General features: G+C 59.2%; 2 protein-coding genes across 5 annotated transcripts; both read right to left on the reverse strand.

Moving 5' to 3' along the window:
• Positions 1-6,338: 6,338 nt before the first annotated feature.
• On the reverse strand, positions 6,339-9,950 carry C1QTNF12 (C1q and TNF related 12). Its single transcript, XM_075538005.1, has 8 exons — positions 9,533-9,950; positions 8,328-8,444; positions 8,109-8,220; positions 7,831-7,982; positions 7,255-7,363; positions 6,873-6,963; positions 6,679-6,757; positions 6,339-6,531 (listed from the first exon to the last, which is right to left on the reverse strand). Exons 1-8 carry the CDS (start codon positions 9,707-9,709, stop codon positions 6,433-6,435), a joined length of 936 nt encoding a protein of 311 aa, XP_075394120.1. The 5' UTR covers positions 9,710-9,950; the 3' UTR covers positions 6,339-6,432.
• A 3,128-nt stretch (positions 9,951-13,078) lies between these two features.
• Positions 13,079-23,421, reverse strand: UBE2J2 (ubiquitin conjugating enzyme E2 J2). 4 transcript variants are annotated; one of them, XM_075549691.1, is made up of 7 exons: positions 23,246-23,421; positions 19,536-19,666; positions 17,353-17,393; positions 14,876-14,978; positions 14,663-14,801; positions 14,040-14,207; positions 13,079-13,732 (listed from the first exon to the last, which is right to left on the reverse strand). In XM_075549691.1, exons 2-7 carry the CDS (start codon positions 19,664-19,666, stop codon positions 13,448-13,450), a joined length of 867 nt encoding a protein of 288 aa, XP_075405806.1. In that variant the 5' UTR covers positions 23,246-23,421; the 3' UTR covers positions 13,079-13,447. The 4 variants fall into 4 exon arrangements, with proteins under 4 accessions (XP_075405806.1, XP_075405815.1, XP_075405797.1 ...); XM_075549700.1 differs by lacking the exon at positions 23,246-23,421 and adding an exon at positions 22,904-23,101; XM_075549682.1 differs by lacking the exon at positions 23,246-23,421 and adding an exon at positions 22,494-22,848.
• Between the last annotated feature and the right edge of the window lie 3,451 nt (positions 23,422-26,872).

The raw sequence follows: 26,872 nt of genomic DNA on the forward strand, positions 1-26,872 counted from the left end.
CCGCTCCCACGCCCTCCCCAGCACTTGCTCTCTGCACACAGGTGGTGACCACAGAAGCCTCTGGTCCAAGTAACCCCATGACCAGCCCAGCCTTTCTATAGTTAGCCCTTTATGCTGCCCGCCCCAGACTCCAGACGAATCGACAGGAGCCAGATGGAGGGGGGAGAGGGGAGAAGTGCCCTCCCCCTCCAAAAAAAGCAGGGCTTTCTTGGTGCCTGACTCTGCTGAGGCTGGGGAGAGGCCAGAGGCCACAGAGTGTGACCATGGGAGCCGCGGACTGGCCTCCTCAGCCTCCTGAGTAAACAGTGCGGGCGTCGGCCACCAAACCTCAAAGGCAGCTGTCGGGACAGGAGCCCAGGGCGGGCGCAAAGCCAGCTCGGGGATGGGGCCTTGGGGGCCACAGCGCAGCCAGCAGTCTCAGCCCCTCCCCGCCAGCCTGCTGACCCAAGCCTGACCCAGCCTGGTGACCCGAGGAGGAAACCCAAGCCCCAGCCCCTCCCTCCCACGGCGTCAGAGGGTCTCGGCCTGCCTAGCCATCCCCACTGGGCCCTGCATCCCTACCTCAGCATCCAGCCTGACACCCAAGCGCACAGAGCCAGGCTCCTGCTGGCCCACTGTGCCAGAATGCCGGTCACTGCGCTCCAGCCCCCTGACGGAACCACAGACTGGAGGACTTGTCAGCCACACACAGCCTCCAAACCAACGACCTTGGGGTGTCCTGCTGCGGAGGTGTGTGCCCACCCCTGCCCTGCTAGGGACAGACTTGGAGATAGGATCCCCCCCATTTCTGTGAGCCCACATTGAGGGGAGCCTGTGGGGGCCAGGGAGGCCACTGAGGCTCTGGAGAGAATGCAGGGCACTGATGGAGACGCCTCACTTCCAGACCGGAATGATGCTCTGTCCTGACAGCGGCCCCCACTTTCTCCTCACCCCACACTCAGGTCCCCTGAACCATCCTGTGACACCAGTCTCCCAATTTCTCCTCGCTCCATTGTGGTCTGGCAGTCAGGGCAGCCTCTGGGGGCCCCGGCCAGGCCCCTTCTGCCTCAATGCTGTGCAAGGGGGCAGCAGACCCAGGTGGCACCCCTGCCCCGGGCTCATGGCTCACACCTCAGCTATTGCTAAACCGATGTTATCACTCAGCTCCAAGAGGAACCCATGAGTCACTGCCCCAGAGCGGGGCTGCACCCCAAACCCTCCCAGACAAAAGCCTATTGTCCCTGAGTCCTCCTGTGTCAGGCCCACCTGGGTGCACTTCAAGAGACTCAGGCTGACAGGCAGAGGTGGCAGCAGACACAGGCTGTGCTGAGTGAAGGGGGCACAGGGACAGGCTTCCAGGCCACACAGACTCACCTCCAGGAGCCAGGCAGCAGACACCCCAGGCTGCAGAGATCTGGCCTAAGCCCCCATGGACCCTGAGCTGCAGCAGATCCCTGGCTGGGAGAGAGAGGTTTTCAGAGACACGGATGCCCAGGCCCACACACCTGCCCAGCACAGTGAATTATTATGTCCCCTTCTCGCTAGTCTTTGCAGGAGCCTCGGTGGCAATGTGGGTACATATTCGGCTGTTAACTGCAAGATCAGCAGTTCGAAACCATCAGCCGCTCCTCTGGGGCACGACAGGGCTTTCTACTCCCATGAAGAGTCACAGCCTCAGAAACTCACAGGGGCTATGCCTGCCTGTCCGATAGGGTTGCTGGGAGTCACCATTGAATCGGTGACAGTGAGATGGGTTTTGGTTTGGAACTAGTTTTTTCAGGAACCTGGTGGCCTGGTGGGTGATATGTCAGGCTGCTAACCGCAAGGTCTGGGGTTTGAGCCCACCAGCCGCTCCGAGGGCAAAAGAGGAGACTTTTCTACGCTTCTCAACAGTTACAGTAGGGCTGCCGAGTCAGAACAGACTCATTGGCCGTGAGTGCGCTAGTCTTTGCGACCCCCACCAAATGACTGGGGGAGGAGCCATTGCAAATGAGGTGCTGCGCCACCCCCCCAAGGGGAGTAGATAGCTTGTGACACCCAAACAAATGTAAGGAGCTCTAAGAAAGGGATTAGCAGCGTTGGTTTGGTTCAAAAGCAGCCACCCCAGGGGCAGGAGGGGCCTCGTGCCCACTCAGAGAGAGCCAGGCGTGGGGGCAGCCTCGAGCCCAGGCCCCTGCACGGCTGCCTTCCTGGGCCCACGAGGCGGAGTGGGAGAGCTGTCACTGGAGGCAGAGGAGACGGTAAAAAGCAGCGTCTGAGAAGCCGAGGTAGCATGAGACCAGGAGGAGACCTCGGGATGCATGGGCTTCCTGGTCCACAGTGCAAGAAAGCCGAGCACCTTGAGACAGGAGACTGTGTGGGGGTGAAAATTGGGGTGTCTCTGGGCACTCACTGGCCGAGCTCAAGAGCTTTTTAACATGTGTCTGAACAAGACAAAGGCCAAGGGGCCAAGAGACCAGGGGCAGAGAGGCGTGTCTGGAGCACCATTGAGAAAAGACGCTTCCGACCAGAGATCTGTATCCAGAACCATTCCTGATCCCGAATTGTCACCTGTTGCTTCCCTGATAAAACCCAAGACTGTAAGTGTGATAGAAGCCAGCAGAGAAGTCGGGTTCTGTGGGCGGATCGGCCGGCATCAGAGTTGAGCAGAGGCCGGAGAGGGGAGGCCAGCCTTGCCTTCCCTCGGAGGAACCAGCCTGGGGGGGTCCCTGATGCAGCCCCACTCTCGGCTTGTGAAGTTACAGGAGGACCTGCTACCACAACATTTTCACACAAGTCACACGGGGTCTCCCAGAGGACCCCCCAAGTCAGAGTCGCCCAACACAGCCTACTGAGAGTACCTCCTAGCTCTGTGGCCAAAGTGCAGGCCTATTGGTCAAGTGGGAAGCAGGAACTGAAGAAGGGGGGGTGAGGGTGGCGTGAACACCCACGTCAGACCCCAACACCCCAGATGTTCTCAGGCCAGCTCGGTCTTCAGAGTGCTGAAACGATCGTGGGGCAGCTCCCTCCCCCGACACAGGTCAGGGAATGGGGCTGGGGGCCAGACTCGAGAACCCCTAGGCCTATGCTTACTCCTGGGGAAGGGCCACCCTACTTTGAGCACATCCCAAGGTCCACACCTCTCCCAGGCACCCCAGGGCCCATGCTTGGGTGGATGGACCTCTTCGACAACCTCCCTCCACCCCACCGCCCACCTGGCATCCGGAAGGGAAGACCACAGGGAAGGGAGGGGCCCACCCAGCAGCATCAGAGCCCACAGGCTTCCTTGGCCCTGCCCCCGCCTCCCCAGGGTTGGCTGATGCTCCTGGCCAGCGAACATTCCAGCCGCCCCAGCCAGACAGTCTGTCTGCACCCAAACCCAGGGAACTGTACGGAGGGGGTGGGGTGGGGGTCCCTGGCTCTGACCCAGCACACTAAGGAATGTCCACCAAAGCAGGCCCCTGGGCCATGGCAGGCTGAAGGGGCTTGGTCAGCCTGGCCAGACTGCAGACCTGAGACCGGGGCCAGCCCTGGACGGCAGTGTCCAGCTAGATGGGTGAGATGGGTGGAGCCTGTGCAGTACAACATACAGCAGATCCACCCTCCAGTCCCCAGCTTGGCAGACAGTAGGGGTCAGACAGTGCTTCTGGGAAGTCAGCCCTGGGGTCAAGCGGTGAGGCCAATCCAGGCCCCTGCTGCTCAGGGGCGCAGATAGGTCAGCATGTCAACCTGAGGCCGCCTGGCGCCATGCCGGCCACTCTGGCTCTGAACTGAACCCAGTCATCCTAAAGCTTGGAACCTGGGGGTAAGGGGTGCTGGGAGCTGTAGGAGTAGAGGGAGGGGCTCCCCCCTCCCCTGGCAGCAGCAGCAGCAGCTTTGGCCTTGCCCAGTGGTCGGGCCCCCTGCTCAGACTGGATAGGTGCAGGGCAGAACTGGAAGCAGAGCCAGGAGGATGCCGGGGAGCCACCAGGCCTCGCTCTTCATTGGCTCCTGAACTAAGTCCTCTAGGCTGACCACTCTTGCCTGGCCCTGGCCCTGCTCAGGCCACGTTCCCGAGCAACTGCCCAGACAGGCCCACCAGGTGCCCCGCAACTACCCCTGAGATGGGATGGGAGAGGATGGGGTGGGGGAGGAGATGAGGCATTCCAGGGGAGCCACAGCAAAGTGGCTAATGACCCCAATTAGGAGGGTGGAGAAAGGGGAAGAAGGAGAGGAGGAGATGGGGATGACAGACAGGCTGTGCTGTACCTGGCCCCCTGCCCACAGGCACTGGGCTGGTCCTACACCTCTCTCCCCTGCAGCTCCTCTGTCTCTCCCTCAGCCTGAGCTGCCAGGCTGCTGAGCCTCTCCAGGTCCCTGTCCCTGTTACAAGTCATCCCCCTGGACACAAGAGCCCTGCCCACTTAAGGATGGCTGGTTTCCAGGGATGACCAGAGGGGCACCCCCCTCCCCCCACCATCTTGGGGACTGGCCCTGGAGGGTGGGGCTGTCAGGGACTGGCATCAGGCAAAGAAAGAACCCCTAGAAACCCCAAAGCTTTACCCAGGGTTTATGCCCCCCACTCAAAGTCAACTAGCACACGCACACACACACACACACACACACAAAATATGCACACACACAACATACACAAAATGTGCATACACAATACACACCAAACATACACAGATGCATACACACAAAACATGCACACACAATACCCACCCACAACACACAAAAAACCCATACACAGCACACACATACATACACAAAACACACACAGCACACAACCAAACATGCACACACATGCACACAATACATATATACATACACATTCATAAATATGACCACACACATGTATGCACACATACATCTCACACACATACATATATACATGCACATGCACATCCTGGGCTCCTCACTGCTTCAGCCCCTGCTCACTCTGGCACCTCCCCTGCAGCCCCTATCCCCCCCCCCCACACACACACCATTGTGCCCTGCTTCACTGCTCGGTGCAGACTCCATGTCCCCTCCTATGGAGGGCATGGCCCCACCCCTCTTACTAATGAGTGCAAAGGAGACACCAAGCTGAGGCCAGACCCCAACGCAGGGCTTCCCAGCTGAGGCTGCTCAGGCCCCTCGGTCTACATCTTGTTCTTGCCTGGTCTGGGAGTCATGATCATGGGGGAAGATAACAACCAAGAAACTCACTGCCATCAAGCCGAAGCCAACTCACAGAGACCCCAGAGGGCAAGGCAGAGAGAGCTGGCCCTGTGAGTTTCGGAGGCTAACTCATTCCCGGTAGAAAGCCCCGTCTTGCTCCCGAGGAGCAGCTGGTGGTTTTGAACTGCTGACTTCGCGGTGGGCACTGCGGCTCGTAGCCACTGTGCCACCAGAGTCCTCATGATCATGGCCGGATGCCAACATTGGGAGTGGCAAGGCCGGCACCCCTTTCAAACCTCTGCTTCCCCTGTGTGCCCCTGCTTCCCCTTTCTTGGGGACACTGACCCTCGGAGGTCATGTGGACACTCCCATTCAGATCAGGAGATCACACCCCAGCACCCGGTCCTGCATCAGCGAGCTGTGTGGACCGGACCCACCCTGCACAGCCTCAATACCCTCATTACACAGCAGCCACTTGGAGGAGGGCCCTCCTGTGCTCCTGGCAGTTAGGAGGGTGGGGGAAGGCTCCAGCCTGTCATCCAGCCTCCTCCTGACCCCTCTGGCCTGGCCCCTTAGAATCCCTGCACCCCTAGGATGATGGGTCTTGAAAGTGGGCTCTCCAAGCCCTCCTACTGCCCGACTCCCACTAACCGCCTTTTACCCCTGGAGTCCCCCAGCCCCGTGTGTCTGTCTGGGAACTCAGGTGCCAACCAGAGATGCTATCTCAGCGGCTGGAGACCCAGGATGCCCCTCGGCCAATTTACATTCTTTGTCTAAGTTTGCTGGAGCCAGGGGCAGGGGGAGGGGGCTTTAAACCCCAAGAACTTCAGGCCGCCATCCCAGCCCCAAACATGTCGCCTGCTGCTTACCCATGCCGTGCACCTACATGTGACCCACCTCCCCAACTACAGACATGGGCCTCCCAAGAGCCCTCCCACAGGCGAGCACACCCACAAACCTGCCACCTGCACCCCAGATAGGGGCATGTCACCATACCTGCATCTCAGGAACCAGGGGATCCCACCTCACCCCGGTCCTGCTGGCCTCTGTGCCCAGGCACAACAGCTGAGTTACGTCAGGTCACCTTTCTGCTGGCTGACCACTGTGGCCTCCAGGTGACATTGGGGCACCAAGTTCTCAGTATGAGCCCCAAAGACACAGTATGAGCATGGGACAAGGAAGTCCCCAGGGCCCCTAGGCTGTGTGTGCCCGAGGGTAGAACAATGAGCAAACAGGACTGAGGATGATGGGGCTCCGTCGCCCACTTTTTATTGTCAGGACCATGGGTGAGGACAGAGGACATTAGGGCAGCGCTCCTTCTCCCTCCTGGTGTCACACGCCCAAGAGCAGGCCGGAGAAGCTGGAGCTGCCCTGGATGGTGAGGGCAGCGCTGGAGCCGTTGTCCACGAAGACAGAGGCTGACTGCCCAGTCTAAGGATGACCCCAAGAATGTCATGGATGCCAGGGACCCCAGAAGTCAACCACCCCACCCAAAGGGGAAACCCTTTTGTGCCTAGCAAAGTTGCCCCACTCCCTACCAAGGAGCCACTCTCTGGGCACTCTCCCCCCGCTGCTCACCTGCAGCTGCAGCAGCCCCTGCACCTGCACCGTCAGGACCCTGCTGTTGCTCTCGAGACCCGAGATGGCCTCCAGGGACCTGGGGGGACCCCACGGTGGCACAAGTGAGGCACAGTGGCCAGCTGGGCCCCAACCCCCACCAAGAGGGCTGACCCCCACCCCTCCTGGCACCTGGTCTGGGAAGCCCCACTCACGCGTGACGGTGGCACAGGGACTCAATGCAGATGAGGACACGGACTGTGTCCCGAGCCCGGAGCCGGGGCTTGCCCCTCACCTCACTGAGGTCTGCGGAGATGGCGGGGGCTGCAGTGGGCCCTCCAGGGAGGGGTGCAACCAGGGAAGGGAGGGGAGAGGCTCCAGGGCCCACTGCCTGAGAAGCATCCCGGGAGGGATTTCCAGGGGGGACAGGAGGCCAGTGGCAGGGCAGAACAAGGAGGGCCGTTGTGCCCCACCACGCCTCCCAAAGCAGAGATATCTCAGGGGGCACTCCCCGTGGTGGGTGCCCAACCCGCCTTCCCAAGTGGGACTCCTGGGTAGTGCTGCCCCTCCCCTCTACGCCCCATCCCTCCCGCTCACCCACGTGCAGGCTGGCAGAGAACTGGAAGATGGCAGACACGGGGGCCGTGAAGCGCCCTGAGGCCAGGCTCAGACCCGAGCCCCGAAGGAAGGCACCCTGGGCTGCAGGCTGTGAGGGGAGGACACCAGCATTGGCTACAGGCCTGGCCTGACCCCTAGCCCTTGGCCCTCAGTCCCCATGCTCCAGGCCTGGCCCTCACCCCACACCCAGTCTTTTAGCCCTCCGAGCCTAGCCCCTGACCCACTCCTTCCTCAGGCCCTCACCCCCAGGCCTGGCCATCACCCAATACCCAGGCCCTTAACCTTCAATCTCACAGGGAGTAGGAGCCACCTGCAGGGTGTCTGTCCCCGGTTTTGAGGCCTGAAGGCGGTAGACAGGCCATAAGCCCCCACCTCCAAAGGGGGGTACCTGCCTCTAGCCACTGCTGGGTACTTTTCCTAGTCCTGCTACAAGGAGATGGTCTGCATAGGCAGAGCCCCTAAACCTGATTCAGGATGTCCTCACCTTCCAGGTCTGGTGCCCCACCCCATACTATATCATCCGATTGTCCCCAGTCCTCCAGCTCCCTCACTCACTGCCTGGAAGTCCTGCAGCTCCACCAGCGTCTTCTTGTCCACCAGGACAGGGGCCCTCAGCTGGCAGTGAAAGGCTTCGGCGACCAGTCGTCTGCCTGGCCCCTCGGGCAGCAGTGGGCCCAGCAGCCCCAAAAAGCGGCGCTCTGTGGCCTCTGTGGAGACAAGCACAGATGGTTAGGGCTTCCCAGGCCCTGTGGGAAAAGCACAGGTGGCCAGTGCGGGACAGGATGTCGTCAGGGCTCCCCAGGCCTGTGGGAAAGGGGCATCAGCAGCCTCACCTTGCAGCATCTCCTGAAACTCCTGAAGAAGAGCTTCCTGGGTGATTTCAGCACCTGGGGGCCCTGGAGGGCCAGGGGGGCCAGGAGGCCCTGGGGGTCCCGAGAGGCCTCGCTAGGAGCAGGCAGAGGAGAAAGTGAGGGCTGGGAACAGGACACTGAGCAGGCCACAGAGGGCCCGGGAGGGCTGGGGTTGGGAAGGGGGTACTGGACGGGACACACCGACTTCTTGTCCCGGGCGCGGCATCGTTTCTTCGAGGCTCCATCATCAGGCCGGCGCACAAAGTTGAGCCATGTCATGTGGGCGTCTGAGAACTCAGACCCGGAGGTCCCAGGAGGCTGTGGGGGGTGGAGGGGTCTAGTATGCTGCGCCAGCCGAGGGGAGAGCAGCATCGCTGGGTATCTGACAGCCATGGCGAGGCCAGCCTTCCTGACCCTGAACTTGTCCCTACTGCCTGTCACATGGCCCCCAGTCCTGGCCTGGCCTGGGCCCTGGCTGAAGGATTAGGCTGTTGGGTGGAGGGGGTTGGCGCTCCTACTGGCCCTGTTCCTCAGTGCTCAGGGGAAACTGGGAGCAGGAGGACCCAGATGATGGGGACAGGCAGGGGACAGCCCACTCCCACAGTGGGAAGAGCCTGGAAGGGCCAGCCTGGAGTACCAACTTCACATGACCTGGTGGGGCCTCTCAGAGAGACCTAGAGGGGAAACCACAGCAGGGTGGTGCTACTCAGGGGTCAGGTAGGACCAGGCCCTGGACTCTGATGTCCCCTGAGGCCCTGACCCTCCTCAACTTGATCCTTCTGAGGCTGCCTGTCTGGAAAACGTGGCCTCGGGCCGAAGGGCAGCGTGGGCCGAGAGGCAGGGCAGGCCGCCACGGAGACGCCCTGGGAGGCGGTGCGGGCGGGATCAAAGGCTGCCAGGGCTGGCCAGGACCTGCCAGGTGCCCTGGGGCCTGAGCTATTGGGGTCAGGGCCAAGACCCCCCTTATGAGACCCTGGTCCAAGGGGCAAGGGCCTAGGGTTATGGCCAACATGGTCTCTGGTCTCAGAAAGACCCCAAGCAGGCTGGGTACTTGATGTCAGAAGGGCGGGGGCTGGGCAACAGCCTGGGTGCTTCCCTTGTGGGTGAGCTGGGCTGGGTCAGCTTGAGGAACCTAGGAAGCAAGGTCCAGGCTGCCCAGGGTCTCTGTGGCCCAGGCTGTCTCTATCCCCCACCCACCCCCATTCACAAACACAGCTATAGCCACTACACCTTGTAGCAGGTGGTTCTAGGCACGCCTGGAGCTTCATAAAGTTAATGCAGCCCGAGTGGGAACCCACCCCTCACAGCAGGCTTCCCGGGAGGAGGGTGCTCCCTGCCTGAAGTCCCTCCCCAGTCCATGGGGGCTGTCAACGGGGTGTTCCTGGGGCCACGTGCACCCAGCCTACCTTGGGAGAGCTGAGTGGCTCCTGGCTGTTGGGGACAGTGGCGTTGAAGGGCATGGTGCTCTGGTCAGGCTGCCGTGGCCGCTTAGGCTCCCGTCGGGCCCCAACACCCCCAAAGAGCAGAAGCTGCGGCCAGAGGAGGGCCATGACCAAGGCCCACGCCCACACCCAGCCCCGCATGGCCTGCGGCTCCCCACACAGACAGACGAGATGGCGGCTGGTGCTCAGAGCGGCAGCACTGGGACCTGGCGCGGGGTCCACTCAGGGCAGCAGTGGCTGCAGTACTGGGTGCCCAGAGCCCCCTTGCTTGGGCGAAGGCCCGGGGCGCCCTTGCATGTCTGCGCAGAGCTGAGGTGGGTTCCAAAGGCTCCCGTCCCCACAGCCACACCGGCTCAGCCTCCTCTCTGCACACTGCCCTCCCCGTTCCACCCGCCAAATAAATCCTCCGCTCCCTCCCAAACCTAGCCAGCTCCAAGGGGGAGGGCTCACGCGCCAGTGATCCTCCGTCAGCCGCAGCCGCCCCCAGGCCGCCCCACAGGCGCCCCAGAAGGGGTGGGAACCAGAGACCCTCCCCACTGACCCAGCGCAAAGGGGCTGCACCTCCACTCCCCCATGCCCCCCTTCTCCTCCCTGAAGAACTGCCCTGCCCCCTACCTTTGCCTGGAGGGTCCTACTTAGCCAGGGACTTGGGCGGGATCACCAACAGTTAACCCACCCTGCCCCCACCCAGCCACACTCAAGGGTCCAATTTGCTAAGAACTTGAGCCCCCTCCGGCTGCCCCAGGGTGGGTGTCCTCCAGGACATGCTAACAGCCCCCTGCCCCAGCAGCCACCCACCCCCACCCGGCGCCACAGAGCAAACAGCCTCACAAGCCCCGCCCCTCACACACCCCACTGCAGGCTTTCCAGAGCCTTCCTGGTCTCTGGCACACACCCAGGGGTCCATCTTAGCAGGCGTGGGTGACACTGGGTGCCACCCCTCCACTGGGAAGACTGACTCACTGGGAGCTCAGGAGTGGGTGTCCGGGCTGCCCTCCACAGCCTGTCCTCAGACCCCTGCCACCCTGAGGCTGGCACAACAGGGAGAAGCCCCTGTTGCTGCCCTGGTAAAAAGCGTGGGCCTGGACAGTGCCTGGCCTGTGGGGTCTCCAAGGAGAACATAGCCCAAAGCAGCCACAGGTGATGGGGTTCCCTGTGCACAACAGGAGGGCACTTGGCTGTTGGGGCCGTGGCCTTGCAATGTGAAGGGTGGGGATTGGAAGGAGGCTTAGCCGGGCGATATTGCCGATGCTAGAGGCTACTGTGAGGTGTGCACCCCTCCCTGATGGTAAAGTATCTCCCTGACTGGCCCCCACCCACCCCATTATCAAACACCAGCCAGAGGGATGAAGGTAGTGAACTAGCTGTGTCCACAGGCCAATCTGCCCCTCTTCCGTCCAGGTTCCCAGCCAGCAGGCAACGCAGGGACCACATGTGGAACCAGCCTGGCAGTTCTGGGTCACAGCAAGACCCAGACCCAGCCCCGTCAGGAGTTGGTCGGCACCTCCACATGCCAGAGCCTGTGCTGGTAAAAGGAGCCCCAGTAGTTGCTTGCTTGGCCAACCTCGCATTCACCCATCCGCACCAGCCCCAGGGACAGACAGCAGCTCCAGGAAGGGGCTGGCAGGCCAGGCTCCCTGAGGCCATCAAAGCCCCAAACATGGACCAGCTAGGAAACCTTGGCTCTCAGTATCCGCTCCAGGGTCTGAGAGAAGCTAAAGGCCTGGATGGAACGGTCCAGTGAGGCTGGAATCCCCCACTCCGTGAGCAGTGCCTGCCCAGGCAGTACTCCAACCAAGCTAGGATGCACACCACCAGCACAAGTGGCACCCCCAGCTTGTGCCCAGGGAGCAGGACAGGGCCACCCTGGTCCAGGCCAGACACAAGACCCGATTCTCTGCCTTAGGCCCCTGAGGTCCACTCCTGCCACCCCAAGGGACTTAAGGCCAGCTGCTTGTCTTCTTCACTCATCCTCCCAGCCCAGCCCTAGCTCTACTTCACCCACCCAAACCTCCACCCTAGAGCCCTCCACCCCTCAACACCCTCACCCTACCCCAGGTCCACCAGCCCTGCCTCAGCTCTGGAGAAGCAGACTGGGTGTGTCCATCTCCTGATAGGCTGTCCATGGGGCTGGCACACAGGCCCCTCTTCTGCAGGATGGGCCAGGTGAGGACTAGCCCTACCCCCCCAGGTGACACCAGGCCAGAGAAGGCAGAGGCTCCCGCAAACACGTGAGAGGTGGATACAGTACCATTGGTCAGATAGCAGGTGGCCACAGGGAAATCCAGTCCCAGACAAGGCTAGAAGAGGAGGCCCATCTCTGACGGCCACCTGAGCCCCACGCTCAGCCTCCTGCCTGGAGTCCCAAGAAACACATGTGGACTCACCCTGACCCCAGAGATGGCCCTAACAAAGCTGCAGAGGGCTGGGACAAGGGGAAGGCAGTCACTGAAGCCACAGCTGGGGGAGGAGGGGGTTTGACACCCAGTGTCTACACATCCGACTTCCTGTCAACCATAGGCAGCTGTCCTTGGAACAAGGTCTCATGCTATGGACACACCACCTGGCATATGCCCAGCACCGTGGGCCAATCGAGCCCGGAAAGGGTTTTCAAGGCAGTGTAAGCTGGCCAGGGGCAGAGACAAATACCCAAGCCACGCAGAACCAGGTAAAGGCATGATTCTTTGCACAAGATTCAATCATCCAACCCAAAGACAATGATTTATTACAAAGACACCAGCTCCCTTTCCAGGGCACCGCCTCGAGGGACTATTATCCACTCGCCTCTCAGGTGGGGAAGAGTCCTGGACGGATCGCCATCAGTGCAGCCCGGAACCTCAGGGAGGAAGCAGCTCACCCCCCACCCACCTCCACCTCTGCATCCCTTTCTGGCCCAACCCAACCTTCGTACCCTGTAGACACAGCCACTACCACCTCCCCAGCCCTGCTCCCAAGTCCCCTGCCCTCCCCACCCTGTAAACACAGCGCCCTCCAGTCTGGGGACTGGACATGGTCAACACATGGCAGCCCACCCAAATCTCCTAGCCCTGGTGGGATGTAGAGGCCTGGGAGGGCGGGGGCGGGTAGGTGCCGAGCGCTATGTGTTCCCTTGCAGGGGAAGTGCACTCTTTGGGGAGTTACACCCCCTAGTGGTCAGAGTGGCCCCACTGACTGCAGACTCCTTTGGGAATCTTCTCACTCCAACAGCAAGGTCCCAGGGTCCCAGTCATGGGGTCAGAGGTGTTCCCAGGTGACTGAACCCCTAGCTCCCAACCTCATCCAGACACCATTTGGCAAACACTCCCAGGATGGGGCCCACCATCCAGCACAGCGAGGAGGCACCAGTCCCTTCACAGCCCATAGCCAGTGGCACTGAGACTCAGGCACACCAGGAAGATGTGGAGAACAGAAAAGAAAATGAGAGGACACGGGGGATCTAAGGAAACAAGGACATCGCCCTCCATCTGACCATCTATGAAAAGGCGCCCCCCTCCAAGATACACACAGAGCTTATGACAGACTTTGAGATTTGTATTTTTAAGTGACCAAATCTAATAAAATGAAAAACATGTTTACTAAAACAAGTCCAAAGACAAAACAGGAAATGTGCTATAAAAATCAAAGCGTGATGGCCCCTGTGGAGGACAGCGCACGTGAGGGGCCTCCCAAACAGCTCCGAGGTCGGATCCCGCTGGGAGAAGAGGGTTCCGCTGGCTCACTCCGCCTCCTCCAGCCACCTACGCTTTTGTCCTTTTTCCTGGTTGTAAAGAACTAAACGTGGGATCCAGGTGAGGCCCGGCACCCAGCTGCACGTCTTGCCTGCCGCGTGGCCCTGCTGCAGTCTGCTCCCGGCCTGGCCGCCCCGGGACACCGCTGTCGTCACTCTTGCGCTATGCTCCGCAGCACGTACTTGACTGTGTAGGCGAAGGCGGCAAACCCCACGATGACAAATAAGTTCGCCAGTGCACCTCCCAGGAGTCCGTGATGGCGGTTGGCCTGCTGCAGACCCGGGGGGTTTGGTCCGGCTGCTGGCACATGCCCGTTGAGTAGTGGGGCCCCAAGCTGGCCAAGGTGAGCCTCACCATCTGGAACCACGTCCGGCAGGGGCAGGGTTGGGGGCCTGCTGCTAAGTTCTTCCTGGGCTTTCTGTTTCTGCTTAATTTCCTGAGAGAGGAGACAGCAGTGGCGTGAAAAGCACCTGCTCACGGCCGCCTGGGGCCTCCATCTCGTGCCCTGACAGCCTCACTGACCCTGACCTGGTCCTGTGAGGTAGCCAGCACTCCTAACCCCCTCCCACAGACATAAAAACTGGAAGTATTCAAACTCCCTGCTGCTTCCCCCTCCCACTCTGGGTCCATTCAGAACATGGGCAGATCCATCAAGACAGGCCTGCCCCTACTCCTCTCCTTGCCCAGCTCCACACCGCTGTCTTCAGTGGTGCCTGGCCCCCATCTTTACACACATGGCATACCTGGCCCTCCTCTCCCATGGGCCTGTCACCCGTACACCCACCAGCAGGGACATGAGGGCGCATCCAGTGTCGGGAGGAGGCACTGACCTCCACAACGTCAGGAAACAGTTCACAGAAGACTTTGTCTTTGAGGTTGAACACTAGGCTCTGCACAGCCAGTTGTCTTTTCTAGAGAGAGAGAGAGAGAGGGTGATGCCGGACGGGAAGCAAGCTGAAACTCTAGAAGCGATGACATACATCTGGGGCTGCGGCTCCCACATCGCAGGAAGCACCTAAAGGGCTCCTGTGCCACAACCGGGCTCAGCCTTACAATGAAGGCACCACTCCCACCTGGTCCACTTGGATCCCATTGAAAACAAACACTCTTAGGAGGGAAGCCAATGCTATCACTTCAACAGGCCCAGTGTGGGTGCAAGGTTGACTCTGAAGGTGACAACAATCACGGTCATGCCCCCAGGACTAGCCTTCTACTGACTCCCCAGTCTCTTTAGCCCCTACTGGCATCAAGCAGCTAAGTCCAGGTACTCAGCCCAGCAGGGACCCCAGGGCATAGGTAGGGCCAGGGAACATGAAGACCTCCTGCTGTAGCCACCTGCTTGCTGCCAAGGGTGGTGCCTCCTCACCGTGAAGTCAGAGGTCTCAATGCTGCCCAGCGTGGGGCCCTTCTCCACCATGAAGCTGAGGAGCCCGGTGAGGATGGTGGAGACAGACCACGCTGGGTTCCACGTGTCCGGGTGGAAGTCCGTGATGGAGAGACAGAGCCTGCAGAGAGGGGCGTTCAGGAGGGACAGGTGGCCTGGGACCCCCTACAGCAGCCCCTGGCCCATAGACCTCACCTTGTGTTGCACTTAAACCTTCCATTGGGGGTGATCATATAAATACTAGGAGGCTTAAAGGGAAACTCGCGAGGGAAGATCAGTTTTCCATGATAGTAGCCCCCTGCGAGACAAAAAAGAAGCCGTCAGGATCCCATCCCCACAGCCAGGCCTTAGCAGGGGGCACTCCCAACTCCCTGCTGCCTTCCAGCATTCCAATTGACCCTCAAGCCCACATAGGATACACATACCCATCCCCCACTCGTCACTCCCTGTCACCTGTTTCCAGCTGCACATCACACTACTCAGGGTACAGGCCCCACCCTAAGTCCAGCCCAAGCCCGCTGGACTCCAACTCCAAGAACCCCCAGAGTTCCTTTACCCTCCACCCCCCTCCTCCCTCCCGCACTATCCCGCTCTTCAGACCTGGTCTCACCACCATTAACTACTGGTCACCCAGCGCACGCCGCTTGTGGCTGGGTCTCGGTTTCTCTTTTCCTTCGTGCTTTCTCATTAAGTAATGATATTTTATAAGTTTTGTAACCAAACACCCTCCCAAACCACCATCACACTCCCAGCCACGGTGCTGCCTGTCAAGATGCTAATGGAGGCAAGCTTTCACCCCTGGGTGGACACACGTGTACATGTGTGTAAACTGACAGATATGCACACACATATACATGCTCACACATGAGCCTGGGCATGTATCTCTGCCTGTTGGAGGTGGCTGAGGGGCCTCCCATGAACCACAGGGTGTGCAGCCTGGAGTGGCCAGCTGAGGCAGGGTGGTTTTGCAGCAGGTGCTGCTGGGAATTACTGAGGAACTGGGTGTGGTGTGGTAGGGTCGTGGACAGCGCTAGATGAGATTGAACCACTGGGCAGTGGTGGAGCTAACCAGGTGTGGGGCAGACGTGGGAGTGCTGAGTGGGCAGATATCCAGGGTGGACAAGCAGGACAGAGGAACATGATCTATAGCCACGAAGCACAAGGACCCCAGGAGAATGGTCTGAGGTGGGGTCAGCAAAGTGAAAGAAGGGGCTTAGCTGGCAGGGGCCTGGGCAGCCGAGCTATGAGATGTCCCAGGACACCAGAGGGGTCAGAAGGTGCACCAGGGGCTTTGGAGGAGAGGTTCTGAGGGGCTCTCGTGTGTTGCCAGCCTGACTGGTGGAGGGGGACTGGATCATGCAGGAGGGCTAGGGCAGGGCCTTGAAAGCAGGGGCCGAGGAGTGTCCAGGGAGGGGCTTCTCCAGGAGGTGAGGAGACGAGGTCTGAGCCAGGAGCAGTGCGTGAAGACGGAGGTGGAGGGTAGAGTATAGCTGTGAGGGCTCTTGGAGTTGGGGTCCAGCAGGCTTGGGCTGGTCTTTCAGGGGAGAGGTCTGTGCCCTGAGCAGTGTGATGTGCAGGGGACAAAGGTGACAGGGAGTGACGAGGGGAGGCTCTTCTTCTCGTCTTTTCTGCTGTACCCACACCGAGGACTTCTGCACAACTGTCCAAGTTGGCGGCACCCACCTCAGGCCCCCATCCTGACCTCAGCTACAGGACCCCAGAAAAAACAGACGCCTGCCTGTCCAGTGAGATCTGAGGGATGCCAGGATATCACCCCCAGCCCCTGCAGCTCAGCAGCCTGCATCCCCTCTTCCCAGACAGGTCACCCCACACTATGAAGATGGTCCTTCACACAGTAATTATGGGAGAGCCCGGGCCCCAGCCCTCCTGAAGACCCCAGCAGTGCTGCAGGCCAGCTCTGGAGCAACAGCCAATTCCTGAAAGGAAATCTTGAGCTGAGTTCCCCCAAGCAGAGGGCACTGCTCTGGCCACCTAAGGTGGGGACCTGGCTGGTAGCTTTGCCCTGCAGGACAGAGCCCATGCCCCTTGTCAGGGCTTACTGAGCCCAGAACCCCACAGCTGGCACAGGCCCTGGTGACACTAGGCAGCTGCACAGGTTCATAGCTGGTGGCTCAAGGTCTAGTTGGTGATCAGTGGGCAGGGCACTATACATGCCACCAGATCAGGTGGTTCAAGTGACAGTGGGACGGCTGTGGTGCTGAGCAGGTCAACCACTGGTGACAGCTCCTCTGACAAGCTCTTTAACCTTCCTGAGCCTGGCCCTGCTGTCGACACAAGGGCACCCTCCCTCAGCTCTGAGGAGAACACAAACAGTAAAGTGCCTGCTCGGGGACCAGCACAGAGCAAGCCCTGGGAGCACACCTTCCTCCCCTTGCCAATGCTAACTCTGGCTGAAGGGCAGCAGGACAGTGGAAACCCACACTGCAGGTGGGCAATCAACAGGAGCTGTTTGCCTAGTACAGATAACCCCGCCCTCCCCCTGGTGCCTGGGGAAGCACTGAGCAAACACTTGCAAGACCAGAGCAGCCCTAAGTTGAGCGCAATCTAAGTGCATGCTAACTAGCCCACTCTGGAGCCAGACTATCATAAAAGCAGGCGAAGCTGGCAGGCCCAGTCTGCTCAGACATGGAGATAAGGACTGGAGCACTCACCCTCATACGGAGTCATCTCAGGGCCTCGGACAACATAGTGCCTGAGGAAGAGAAGACGTTAATTGACATTTGGGGACTGCACATTCGTCAGAACCTACACACTCTAGACTGGGCTTTCGTCGACCAGCTAGACCCAAGAGCTCCTGCACAATGAGTGGCCAAGTCAGAGGTGGCTGGGAGTCAGGCCATGGCTAGTCTCCACGCCTGTGGGACCCGGACTGTAGCAGCACAGCCACTCTGGATGCCATGGTCAGTCCACAGCAGGGCCTTGAGGCCCAGTTGTTACTCAGAAAGCACTGAAAACGCTGCTGCTCCTCAAACACAAAACCCAAGAGGCAAATCCCCTCCAACCACTAACATCTGTTGAAATCTGAAATGAATTTCCAATTTTATAATATATTTGTTCGTGAACTTGGAATTTTCTATTTTCTGACATGCACATGTAGCCCAGAACAAAGGTGGGCTTGGCGGGCATGGTGTAGATGTGCCTGGAAAATCCAGAGGGAACCACTGACAGATAGCTGCCCGTGAGAATAAGGGACAAGAGAACACACAAGCCTCGCTGAGCTAAGGTGCGCTGAAGAACCTCCCCAGGCAGAATGCACACGCCCCAAAGCAGGGGCGGCCACATCTTGCCTCCACCTTCTCCCCGAGAATCGGGATTCCCACTCAGAGAGGGCTGGGCTTTCGTAGCCTTTCACACAATACAGAGAAGCACAGACAAAGTAAAACTCCAACCCACACGCCAGCCGCCTGGATCATCACTCTGGCTATCGCCTTTCCCCAAGACACACCCACCCACCAAAACCACAGGGAAACACATGCCAGTGCCACCTGCTGCTGCAGCTTTCACACCTGTACCAGTGGACTAGCACAAGCAAGGGGCACAACCCCGGTGAGGCCTACAGATCCAAATAGTCAGCTTCTAAGCAGGACACGCCAGATGGAGCCTCAAGTGTCACCTGAGAACATGGATTTCGGGAAGGCTGCCCCCACCCGAGGAGGGTGAGGCACCCAGTGTGCTTGCTACACTATGTGCAGGACGTGGTTGTTATGGGACACCTGCTTTCCTTTGGGGTCTGGGGTTCTAGGGTCAGGCAGAGGGTGCCCATAAACCCCAGGTTGCTCCCCGTACTGACAACCTGCCCCATGTGGGTGGGAGCTCTGACAGGTGTTCTCACAACTAGTGCGGGGGGTGAGGCCAGGCCAGGAGACAGGACTCTGGGTTCCCTGGGCCTCTCCCACATGCCTATTCCCTTGCTGATCTTGCTCTGTGTCCTTGCACTGTAGGTGGCCCTAGGCATCAGTATGACTGTCCAGTCCTGAAGTCTTCCTGAGGCTCCAGTGAGTTCTGACCAGATATTTGCAGGGAGGAAGAGCCCTTCCTGCCCAGAGGGCTCCCAGCCAGAAAGACGGAAAGGCATGGTGCAACCTACTGCTCTACCTGCCAACTCTGCCCCGGGGTCCATGTTTGCCTCTGCGGCACCTGGGAGCAGGAGGGCTCTGAGAGGTAGCCCACACACCTGGCCCTGCCTGCTTTTCCAGGGTGAGCCATTCTCTACCAACTGAGGAAGATGAACTCAGATTCATTAAATACCCGAAAAACATTTCTTCTTAATCCAGTCTCTTCTGGAATAGAAAGAACCTTAAACTTTTTGTTTTGTTTTTCCCTCGAAGAGTAAAACATGAAACACTTCTCAACTGCAGAAAGACAATGTGCAACAGCTCTGCTCCAGCTCTCCCAGTCACCACGCCCGCCACACATGGAACTCACAGAGCAGCAGAGTCCCCCACTCGGACCCAGCATAAGAGCAGCTGGGCACATGTCTACAGCTGGGGGCCTGGGCTAACCTGGTGCCAGGAACTGGCATTGAAGACCCTGCCTCTCGTGGCACAAATGCTCCAGGTAGGATGGTCAGACAGGCTCACTCCATGTGAGGTCGCCAGGCTGAAGGAGGGAGGGGCGGTCATCTGAAAAAGTTTCTCCTCTCACCATGGCCCACAGTGACAAGACCCTGAGCATCAGATCTGAAAATCCCTCCAGCAGCACAGGCTCTGGCCTTCTGCAGAGAAGACCAAGGGAGCGTGGTCCCTGTTGCCCACTCACCCCCGAGAAGCACGGGCACCTCTCTCCACCTGACCAGAACCCCAAGCCACCCAGCAGCACCGGCCACAGTGCTCACCATTCGAGGATGTTGGAAGGGAGGGGCTCAGCGCAGATGTAAGGCACTGGGTCCTTCTTGATCCGAAGGTAGTCCTGCTTTAGTCTCTGGGTGGCCGTCGTGGGAGCTCTCTTGCTGCTGTTGCTGCTCATCTATGAAGAACACGTGCACAGGTGACAAGGAGCAAGCCAGCCACAGCTCCTCCCTCCCCAACACCAGTTTTAGCAGCCCTGAGCCTTCGCCCTCATCTTAAATAAGTTCACTTCTTAATTGCCCCCTGATCCTTCAGGCCTCTTAATCCTAATGGATCCCTGACCACCCTCACCCCTGATCCATGACCTCCCCCCTGGCCTGTGTCCCTTGCCCTTCCCCCACCCCCCTTGCTGGCCTCCGACCCTCCCTCTCCACCTGACAACTGCCACCTTCATTATGCAATACACATTTACCAAGTGCCTGGCACCCCTCCTAGCCCATAGAGAAGTGCAGTGAGAGGCAGACCTCCGATGGAGAGGGTCCTGGATGGGGGCGCTCTAAGGCTAGCCAAGGGCAGCTCAGCTCTGCGGGGAGGCCACACTGAGGGACCCTAATGTCACAGAAACCACTACCAAGCACAAGCAGGGCCAAAGGCACACAACGGCAACAGTAGAGGGGGTGTGGGGGGGCAGCCACTTGAGGGATGGCACCAGATCAACTGGAAGGTGGGGCTATAACTGGCTCAGGGGCAGAACCTGGCTCACCCTAGGGGGCTATACCTCCCCCTTGAGGAGCTGGGGTGTCCAGGAGAGTGCAAGACCACAGGACAAGCACACAGACAGGACAGCACTCCTGAGTGGGGACTGGACAGCAGCCTGGATGGAGGGACCAGGAACCTTCCACAGCTGACAGGAAGGAGAGTGGTGGCAGAGGCAGCAGAAAGCCTTGCTAAAAATAAAGTGTGAAGACGGAGGACAGAGCTCCAAGGGGACATGTAGGACCAGGATCAAGGGAAGGAAGTGCAGATTTCAGCATCTAAGTTGAAGAGAGTGTGGGATGCGGGCAGTGAGCTGGGGCCACCCCCATCTCCACATGGCCTGCCCGCTGCAAACCTCCTACCAGCTCCTCTGCCACGCAGCCGCCCATGGAGCCCCACGCAGTGCGCTCTGGCCAAACACATCAGGAATAGCCCTGGACAGAACACCAGGCTGTCCGCCTGGCCCTCCCAGAAGGCAGACCTGTAGTCAAGTCAGTCCCTCTTCCAGTCACAGGGCCTTTATCCCTACAGCTGTTCCTTCCCTCTCATCTGTCCCCTGCATGCTCTCTGCACCCTGGCCCCTCTACCTGCTACGTGTCTCCTCACAACACTTTTCTAGCCAGTCTCCCTGACCAGCATGCTGCGAGGGACGCATTGGCCTGATCTGTGCACCACCTGTCCCCGAGCACAGAGGATGGGTCTGCTCTCCCTCCCCATTTCTTCCCCTTCCCACTACAGTCATCAATCACAGACCCACAACCGCCTCCCAAGTGACCCCCCAGTTCCTGGGCTCTTTTACTCTTGCTTCACCTTGTACACTCAGATCTGAGAAACTTTCTCCACCCTTTTCTGATTCATTCGTTCTCCCCTTAAAAAAAGTTCTTCAGGACCCGCAGCACAAAGCAAAGAGCACCAATGCCCACCTACCCCACCTGCTACACAGCACCCAATAACCTTCCCAGTTCCCAACTCCCCAAAGAGACTACCTGCTCCCCGCACCACCCTTTCTTCAAGATACCCTCCCCGCTGCAAATCAGCACAGCCCAGCTCAAGTCCTCGAGGCCTAGCTTTTGATCCAGCTGCTCAGAAGGCAGCCTGGTCTCCCTGGTCCAACACCTCCTGTGCCCTCTAGCCACCTTAGTCCCAACCTGCACAGCAGCCTTTCAGCCCCAGTGGCTACAGCTATCTGCCTGGTACTGTCCACACCTCCAGACCTGGCACCAGCACTGAGGACAAGGCAGGGACCTGTGTATGTTGTCTCCATAAATAGCTCAGCCCAGCTCTGGGCCCCAGAAGCCAAATGGACCATGTTACCTGCAGGCCAACACCTTGTAAGCCACACCGCACCCCACTGGCAGCATCACTGCAGGGATCAGCCACCCTGAGGATAGCTCATTTGACTGCATTTGTGCTTTGGGTCAACTAAGGACCAGGCTGGATGTTTCTGTGGCGGCCTGACAAAGCAAATCAATCAAGTGGGGTCACGGGGTCCTTGTCCAGTGACCTCTCTCTTGCCTTCTTTTCAGAGACATAGGTTTAACAAAATCCTACTTACAACTTAACCCCTCAGTTCAAAACCAGGAAGAGACTCCTCTAACTACCCTTCTTGGCCACATTCAGAGCAGGTTTCTCATTTCCCCTCTAAGTAAAGCTGTTTCTCCCACTTCCCCCCACTAAGAGCAGGAAGGAGAAAGGGGGCCCACAAAGGGATGCCATTGTGAAAGCAGAGTCCACAGCACCAAGTGTCTCAGGGCCCACAGGGGTTTTCATGACCCAAGACATAAGGTCAAAACAGAAACAGGTGGAGCACGGTGACCAACAAGGAGGGGGCGCCCAAAGGGAGTAAGAGCCCCACACATCCCAGCCTTGAACTCCCTCTTCTCCCGGGCACCCCACTCCCACGCTGAGTCCTGGGAACTCAGGTGACAAGATAGTGTGGCACCAGACTTTGGCCTGGCCAATGGGATGGCCACGTGCCACGCCCAGGATACTGAAGGAAGTCTCCCTCTCCCAGCAGAATTGCTTCATACCTGGAGGGAGGAGTGGGTTGGGGCAGGGGTGGTGGGACCCTACAGGCCACCACCACCCGGCTTCTCCCATAGTCAGAACCCACTTACCTAAGTCTCCCTGCCTGACATCCCAATGAAGTGACACTCCCAGACACCTTCACACACACACACACACACACACACACACACACACACACACACACACACAGCCTTTTCTAGAGTCCGGTAGCTGTCACCTACATGTAACCCTGTCATTTCCTGCTTCCACTGGACTGTGGGCTACCGGAGGCCGGGAAATGGCCAGATCGCTCGGTATGTCAGCAGGTCGAATCAAGGCTGGCTATGGGCGGGGACCGGAGGGCAGGAGGTTTCACTTGGTCAGAGGTTGGGGCCAGGCTGGTTAATTAGCAGATGGGCAGAGTTAGGGGTGGCGCCGGTTGCCGCGGGGGGGGGGGGGCAGGCCCCCGGCTTCCCACTCTCTGCCTGGGTTTCCTCTCGGTTACTTCCCCGGGGCACGATCCCAGGCACACTCATTAGTGCTGGGATTTATGGGGCAGTTTGAGGCGCTAACTGTTCCGTGGAGAAGTGACGGCTGGCCAAACGGTTGCCACCCGCGCCCCAACACGGAGTCCCAGGACGTGTTAACCAACCAAGACCGGTGCTGCCTCGTCTTGGAGGTCCCCGCGGGCGGCCCCGTTAACGTTAAGGCTGGTTCTCCGGAGACCCAAGGCTTATGGCCACGTCGAGTCCCAAACTGGCCGGTGGACCAGCCGGCCCGGAGCCCGGGCGCCCGCCGTAACCGACTTCGGGTTCCGCGCACCGACGCTCCGGGGCCGGGGACCCCGTGGGCGGCGGGCGCAGGCTGGGACGCGGCGGGCCGGCAGCCAGGTCGAGCGGCGCCCCGCGGCCCCACGCTCCCGGCGGGGGGGAGGGCGCGGGGGACGGACGAGCGGCCCGAGGCCCCGGCACAGGCCCGCGGCGCGCGCGCTCACCTCTCCCCGTCGCCACGCGTGGGCCGCCGCCGCGCTCAGGCTCGCCGTGGTCGAGGCCAGAGCAGAGTGCGGAAGAGTCGGGCCCGCACCGGAGAAGGTCGCCGCCGCGCCGGGACCGAGCCCACCGCACCCGCCGCAGCGCCGCCGCCGCCTCAGCTTCCAAGATGGCCGCGTGGGGGCGGGGCCAGTTTCACTTCCGCTTCCGGAGCGGTGCAGAGCGGCCTCTCTAGGCGGCGCTGGAGGACCGTCCGACGTCTCACTACCCTGTTAACGGCTGCGCAGAGTTGCCAGCGTCTGGACTTCATAATTAAGAAGGCAGGTGGCGGCGGCGGCTGTACCGCCGGGCCCCCTCAGACAGACGGACGCGAGCGGCGGGGCGGCAGCGAATGGCCAGTGGAGGCCCCAGAGCCGCACACTCATGTTTCCTTCTAGACGTCCTGGGCGAGCGGAGAGTGACCAAGCCAGGGCTCAAGTTCCCATGACATGTCCTGTGAGAGGAAACCCAGACTAAGGGTCAGCCCAGTCCAGCTTGGGGACCCAGAGTCCTGTCCCCAATTCCCATTTCACAGGAAAGCAGCGAGGTCACCCAGCCAGCCCATCAGTGAACAAACTCACTGCCCAACCTCTCAGGACCCCTAAGAGCCAAGTCTTGGGCTGTCTTGTCCGCTGCAAGCCCTGCTAGAAAGCCTGCCCCAGGTGGCGTCTGCGTGGGCAAGCCTACACCGTCCCAGAACCTCCGCGCTCTTAAACATTGTCGGCTGTTCCCCCACCGGTGGCCTTTTCCACCTCATCTGTGAATCGGGTCATTGTAAGCAGGGGACATGGCATTCAGCCTGGTTTCTGCTCCCACGGTTCCCTCCCTGGCCCTAGGGGAGAGGCACAGTGGGCTGTCTGACTTGGAGCTGGGCAGGGAGGTGGTATGTCGGGGGAGGGGGCGTCCAGGGAGCACAGGGGACTGTGCTTCAAGCCTGACATCACTCATGGGAGACTCTGACTGCCACAGCCCTGGACCCTGGTAGACCGGCACCAGGTTGGTTCATGACCTACGTTTCCCAGCTCAGACCAGCCACACTGAGCACCTCCACCCCTGCCTTGGCCCTATGGACCCTGGGGAGACAGAGGGTCAGGCACACAGCATAGAGCTGAGCAAGCTCCAGATATCGAATGATGTGTTCAGTGCCATGCATGAACACGCATGTTGAACACACGTGTTCATGTTTTGCATTCTGTACCACCTCCCTAGCAGTGTCCATCCCTGCACCTTTACATGCCGACCTCTCAATTCACCTCCGACGCCACCGGGATGCCGTTCTGCAAACCCACCCCCTACCCACTACCCACCCTCTAGGTTTGCCCATGGACTCCAGCCTCCCCAGAGCAGAGCACCCAGCATGAGGGTATCTGTCTTCTCCGGTCCTCAAGTCTGACTCGGGAAGTTTGGAAAGGGCGAAAGTGGCTGACAGGTGGGCAAGTAGACGGTGAGGGTGGCATGGTTGGCGACTGAATGAGAAGAGGGCTGGGTAGGTGAGCATACCACTTCCACCAGGAAAGGCCTCTGCAGGAGTAGAAATGATTATGGAGGGTGGGAAGTACTACTTGGCAGCCCCCATGAGGGGATCATTGTCCTGCTAGGCCCTGGAGAACTGGGCTTTCATCTCACCTTTAACCTCAACCCTACTTCTTCTTGGGGTCAACCAGACTCGAATGAGAGGTGGCTGACCATGTGACAGTTGGTGGACAACAGAGGGTCACCCTGGCCTCAGGACTCAGAGAAAGTCTGCGAGCCTACCTGATGTGCATACATCAACTTCTTGAGCCAGTCACAGGGAGTCCACTCCCAACCCCAGCCCCCACAGCCTTCTGGGTCTCAGGTTCTCTTCCTTCCTCCAATCCAGAGCCGGGCACCTCCAGGAAAAGTGGGGGGTACTGACTCGAGGTCACAGGAAATGATGTCAGGAAGCCACTAAGCGCAACCAGAGTAAGGGTAATGGGTGGGTCCCCATGACAGTCACACACACACACACACACACATACACACACACACCGGTAAAGCATGACCAGGTCTCTACACACCGCGGCCCACGATAAAGAATGGAGCAAGAGGCTCCTGCAGGAGTCTGGGGGCATCCTTCAGAGGGCATCTTTGCAGTGCAGTGAATGACAATATGGCCCCTCTGGCCATAGTCTCTGTGACACCCCCTACCCCCCGCCCCGCACAAGTGGACGGGACGATGCAAGGGAGGAAGCCCTTCAACAAGATGACTCAACACTGTAGCTGCACCAATGGGCTCAAGCACAAGAACGGTGGCACGGGAATGGGGGGTGTTTTGTTCGGTGTGGACCAAAAGGCACCTGGCAGCAACGACATGCAAATGAGATGGGGTGGCCCACCAAGGGATTGGACAGCTTGCTGTTAATGCAAATAAGATCTAAGGTCTAAGCAGCTGGTGATGGTTAAGGTTACGTGTCAGCCTGACCAGGCCATGATTTTCAGTAGTTGGATTCTGTCGTTTAGCTGTACGGTACTGATGTCATGATCCTCGGTGGTACCGTGCCTCTATGCCTGCGGTTATGGGTCCACTGGGGATTAAGTTGGCCACCGTATGAATGAGACTTAGGGGGCAATGCCTCCTGAGTCACTGCTTTGAGAGAGGCGGTCACTCAAGTCTCCTTCCTTTCCCGAGCCATCACTCTCCCCCGCCCCAAGTCAACAACTTCTACGTGTATAATTCAGTGTCATTGAATGTCCTCTTCTTGTCGGGCCACCGTCATTGATGTCCCTCTCCAAGCTGTCCCACCACCATCAAAATGAGCTCAAATCCCCCTGAGCAATGCTCTTCCTCCTTCACCCATGGTAACCATTGGTCAGGTTTGGTTTCTTTTTTCTTTTCTCCCCCTGCCCCGCTTTTTTAGTTTTCTTGATATGATAGTCACGTATCATACACTTCCATAGATAAATTGCTTTTTTAAAGGGATTTTTAAGAAGAAAGATTTCATATATCATCACAGTCTGTTCTGATGCTCCCTTCCCCATCCCAGTCCCTGCTCTTTGCCCCAAAGCTGGAGAACTTTGTTTCTGTCAAGGGCCATGTGGATATTTAGAGCATCATTCATGGCCCATCCACAATTACCAACCTAGAAATTAGCCTGCTGGATTTGGTCAGGCGAGGGAAAGACCAGGCTTTCCACTCCCATACAGAGTGACAGTCTCAGAAACTCACAGAGGCAGTTCTGCCCTGTCCAGTGGGGTCATTAAGCGTCAGCATCAACTCCACGGCAGTGAGTTTGAGTTTTATATTTGGTCAAAGGTTCAATCACCCCTAATCTGGTGAATCAGGAGGACTGACAACCGATGCGCTTGAACTGCAGTGCTGGAGAAGAACATGGAAAGAACCAGGAACCGCTAAAAAGGCACACTGATCTGTCTTGGGAGAAGTACGGCCAGGGTGCGCCTTAGAGGCGAGGATGGCAAGACTTGGTCTTACACACTTTGGACATAGGGTCAGGAGAGACCAGTCCCTAGAGAAGGACCTCATGCTTGGTAAAGGGGAGGGGCAGCCCAAAAGAGGAAGACTCTCCACGAGATGGGTGGACACAGTGGCTGCAACAATGGACTCAGGCATAGGA

Source organism: Tenrec ecaudatus, chromosome 1 (genome assembly GCF_050624435.1).
Source record: "Tenrec ecaudatus isolate mTenEca1 chromosome 1, mTenEca1.hap1, whole genome shotgun sequence".
Taxonomy (NCBI): domain Eukaryota; kingdom Metazoa; phylum Chordata; class Mammalia; order Afrosoricida; family Tenrecidae; genus Tenrec; species Tenrec ecaudatus.

Excerpts from the sequence above, each read along its gene's own strand:
- C1QTNF12 (XM_075538005.1), bottom strand. The coding sequence starts at position 9,709 with ATGCGGGGCTGGGTGTGGGCGTGGGCCTTGGTCATGGCCCTCCTCTGG. Across the intron at positions 6,964-7,254 it reads CTCTGCCAGCCTGCACGTGG|ACCTCAGTGAGGTGAGGGGC; the intron begins GTGAGCGGGAGG and ends CCATCTCCGCAG. Across the intron at positions 6,758-6,872 it reads TCCCTGTGCCACCGTCACGC|GTCCCTGGAGGCCATCTCGG; the intron begins GTGAGTGGGGCT and ends GGGTCCCCCCAG.
- UBE2J2 (XM_075549682.1), bottom strand. Across the intron at positions 14,979-17,352 it reads TGAGATGACTCCGTATGAGG|GGGGCTACTATCATGGAAAA; the intron begins GTGAGTGCTCCA and ends TTTGTCTCGCAG. Across the intron at positions 14,208-14,662 it reads TTGAGACCTCTGACTTCACG|AAAAGACAACTGGCTGTGCA; the intron begins GTGAGGAGGCAC and ends CTCTCTCTCTAG.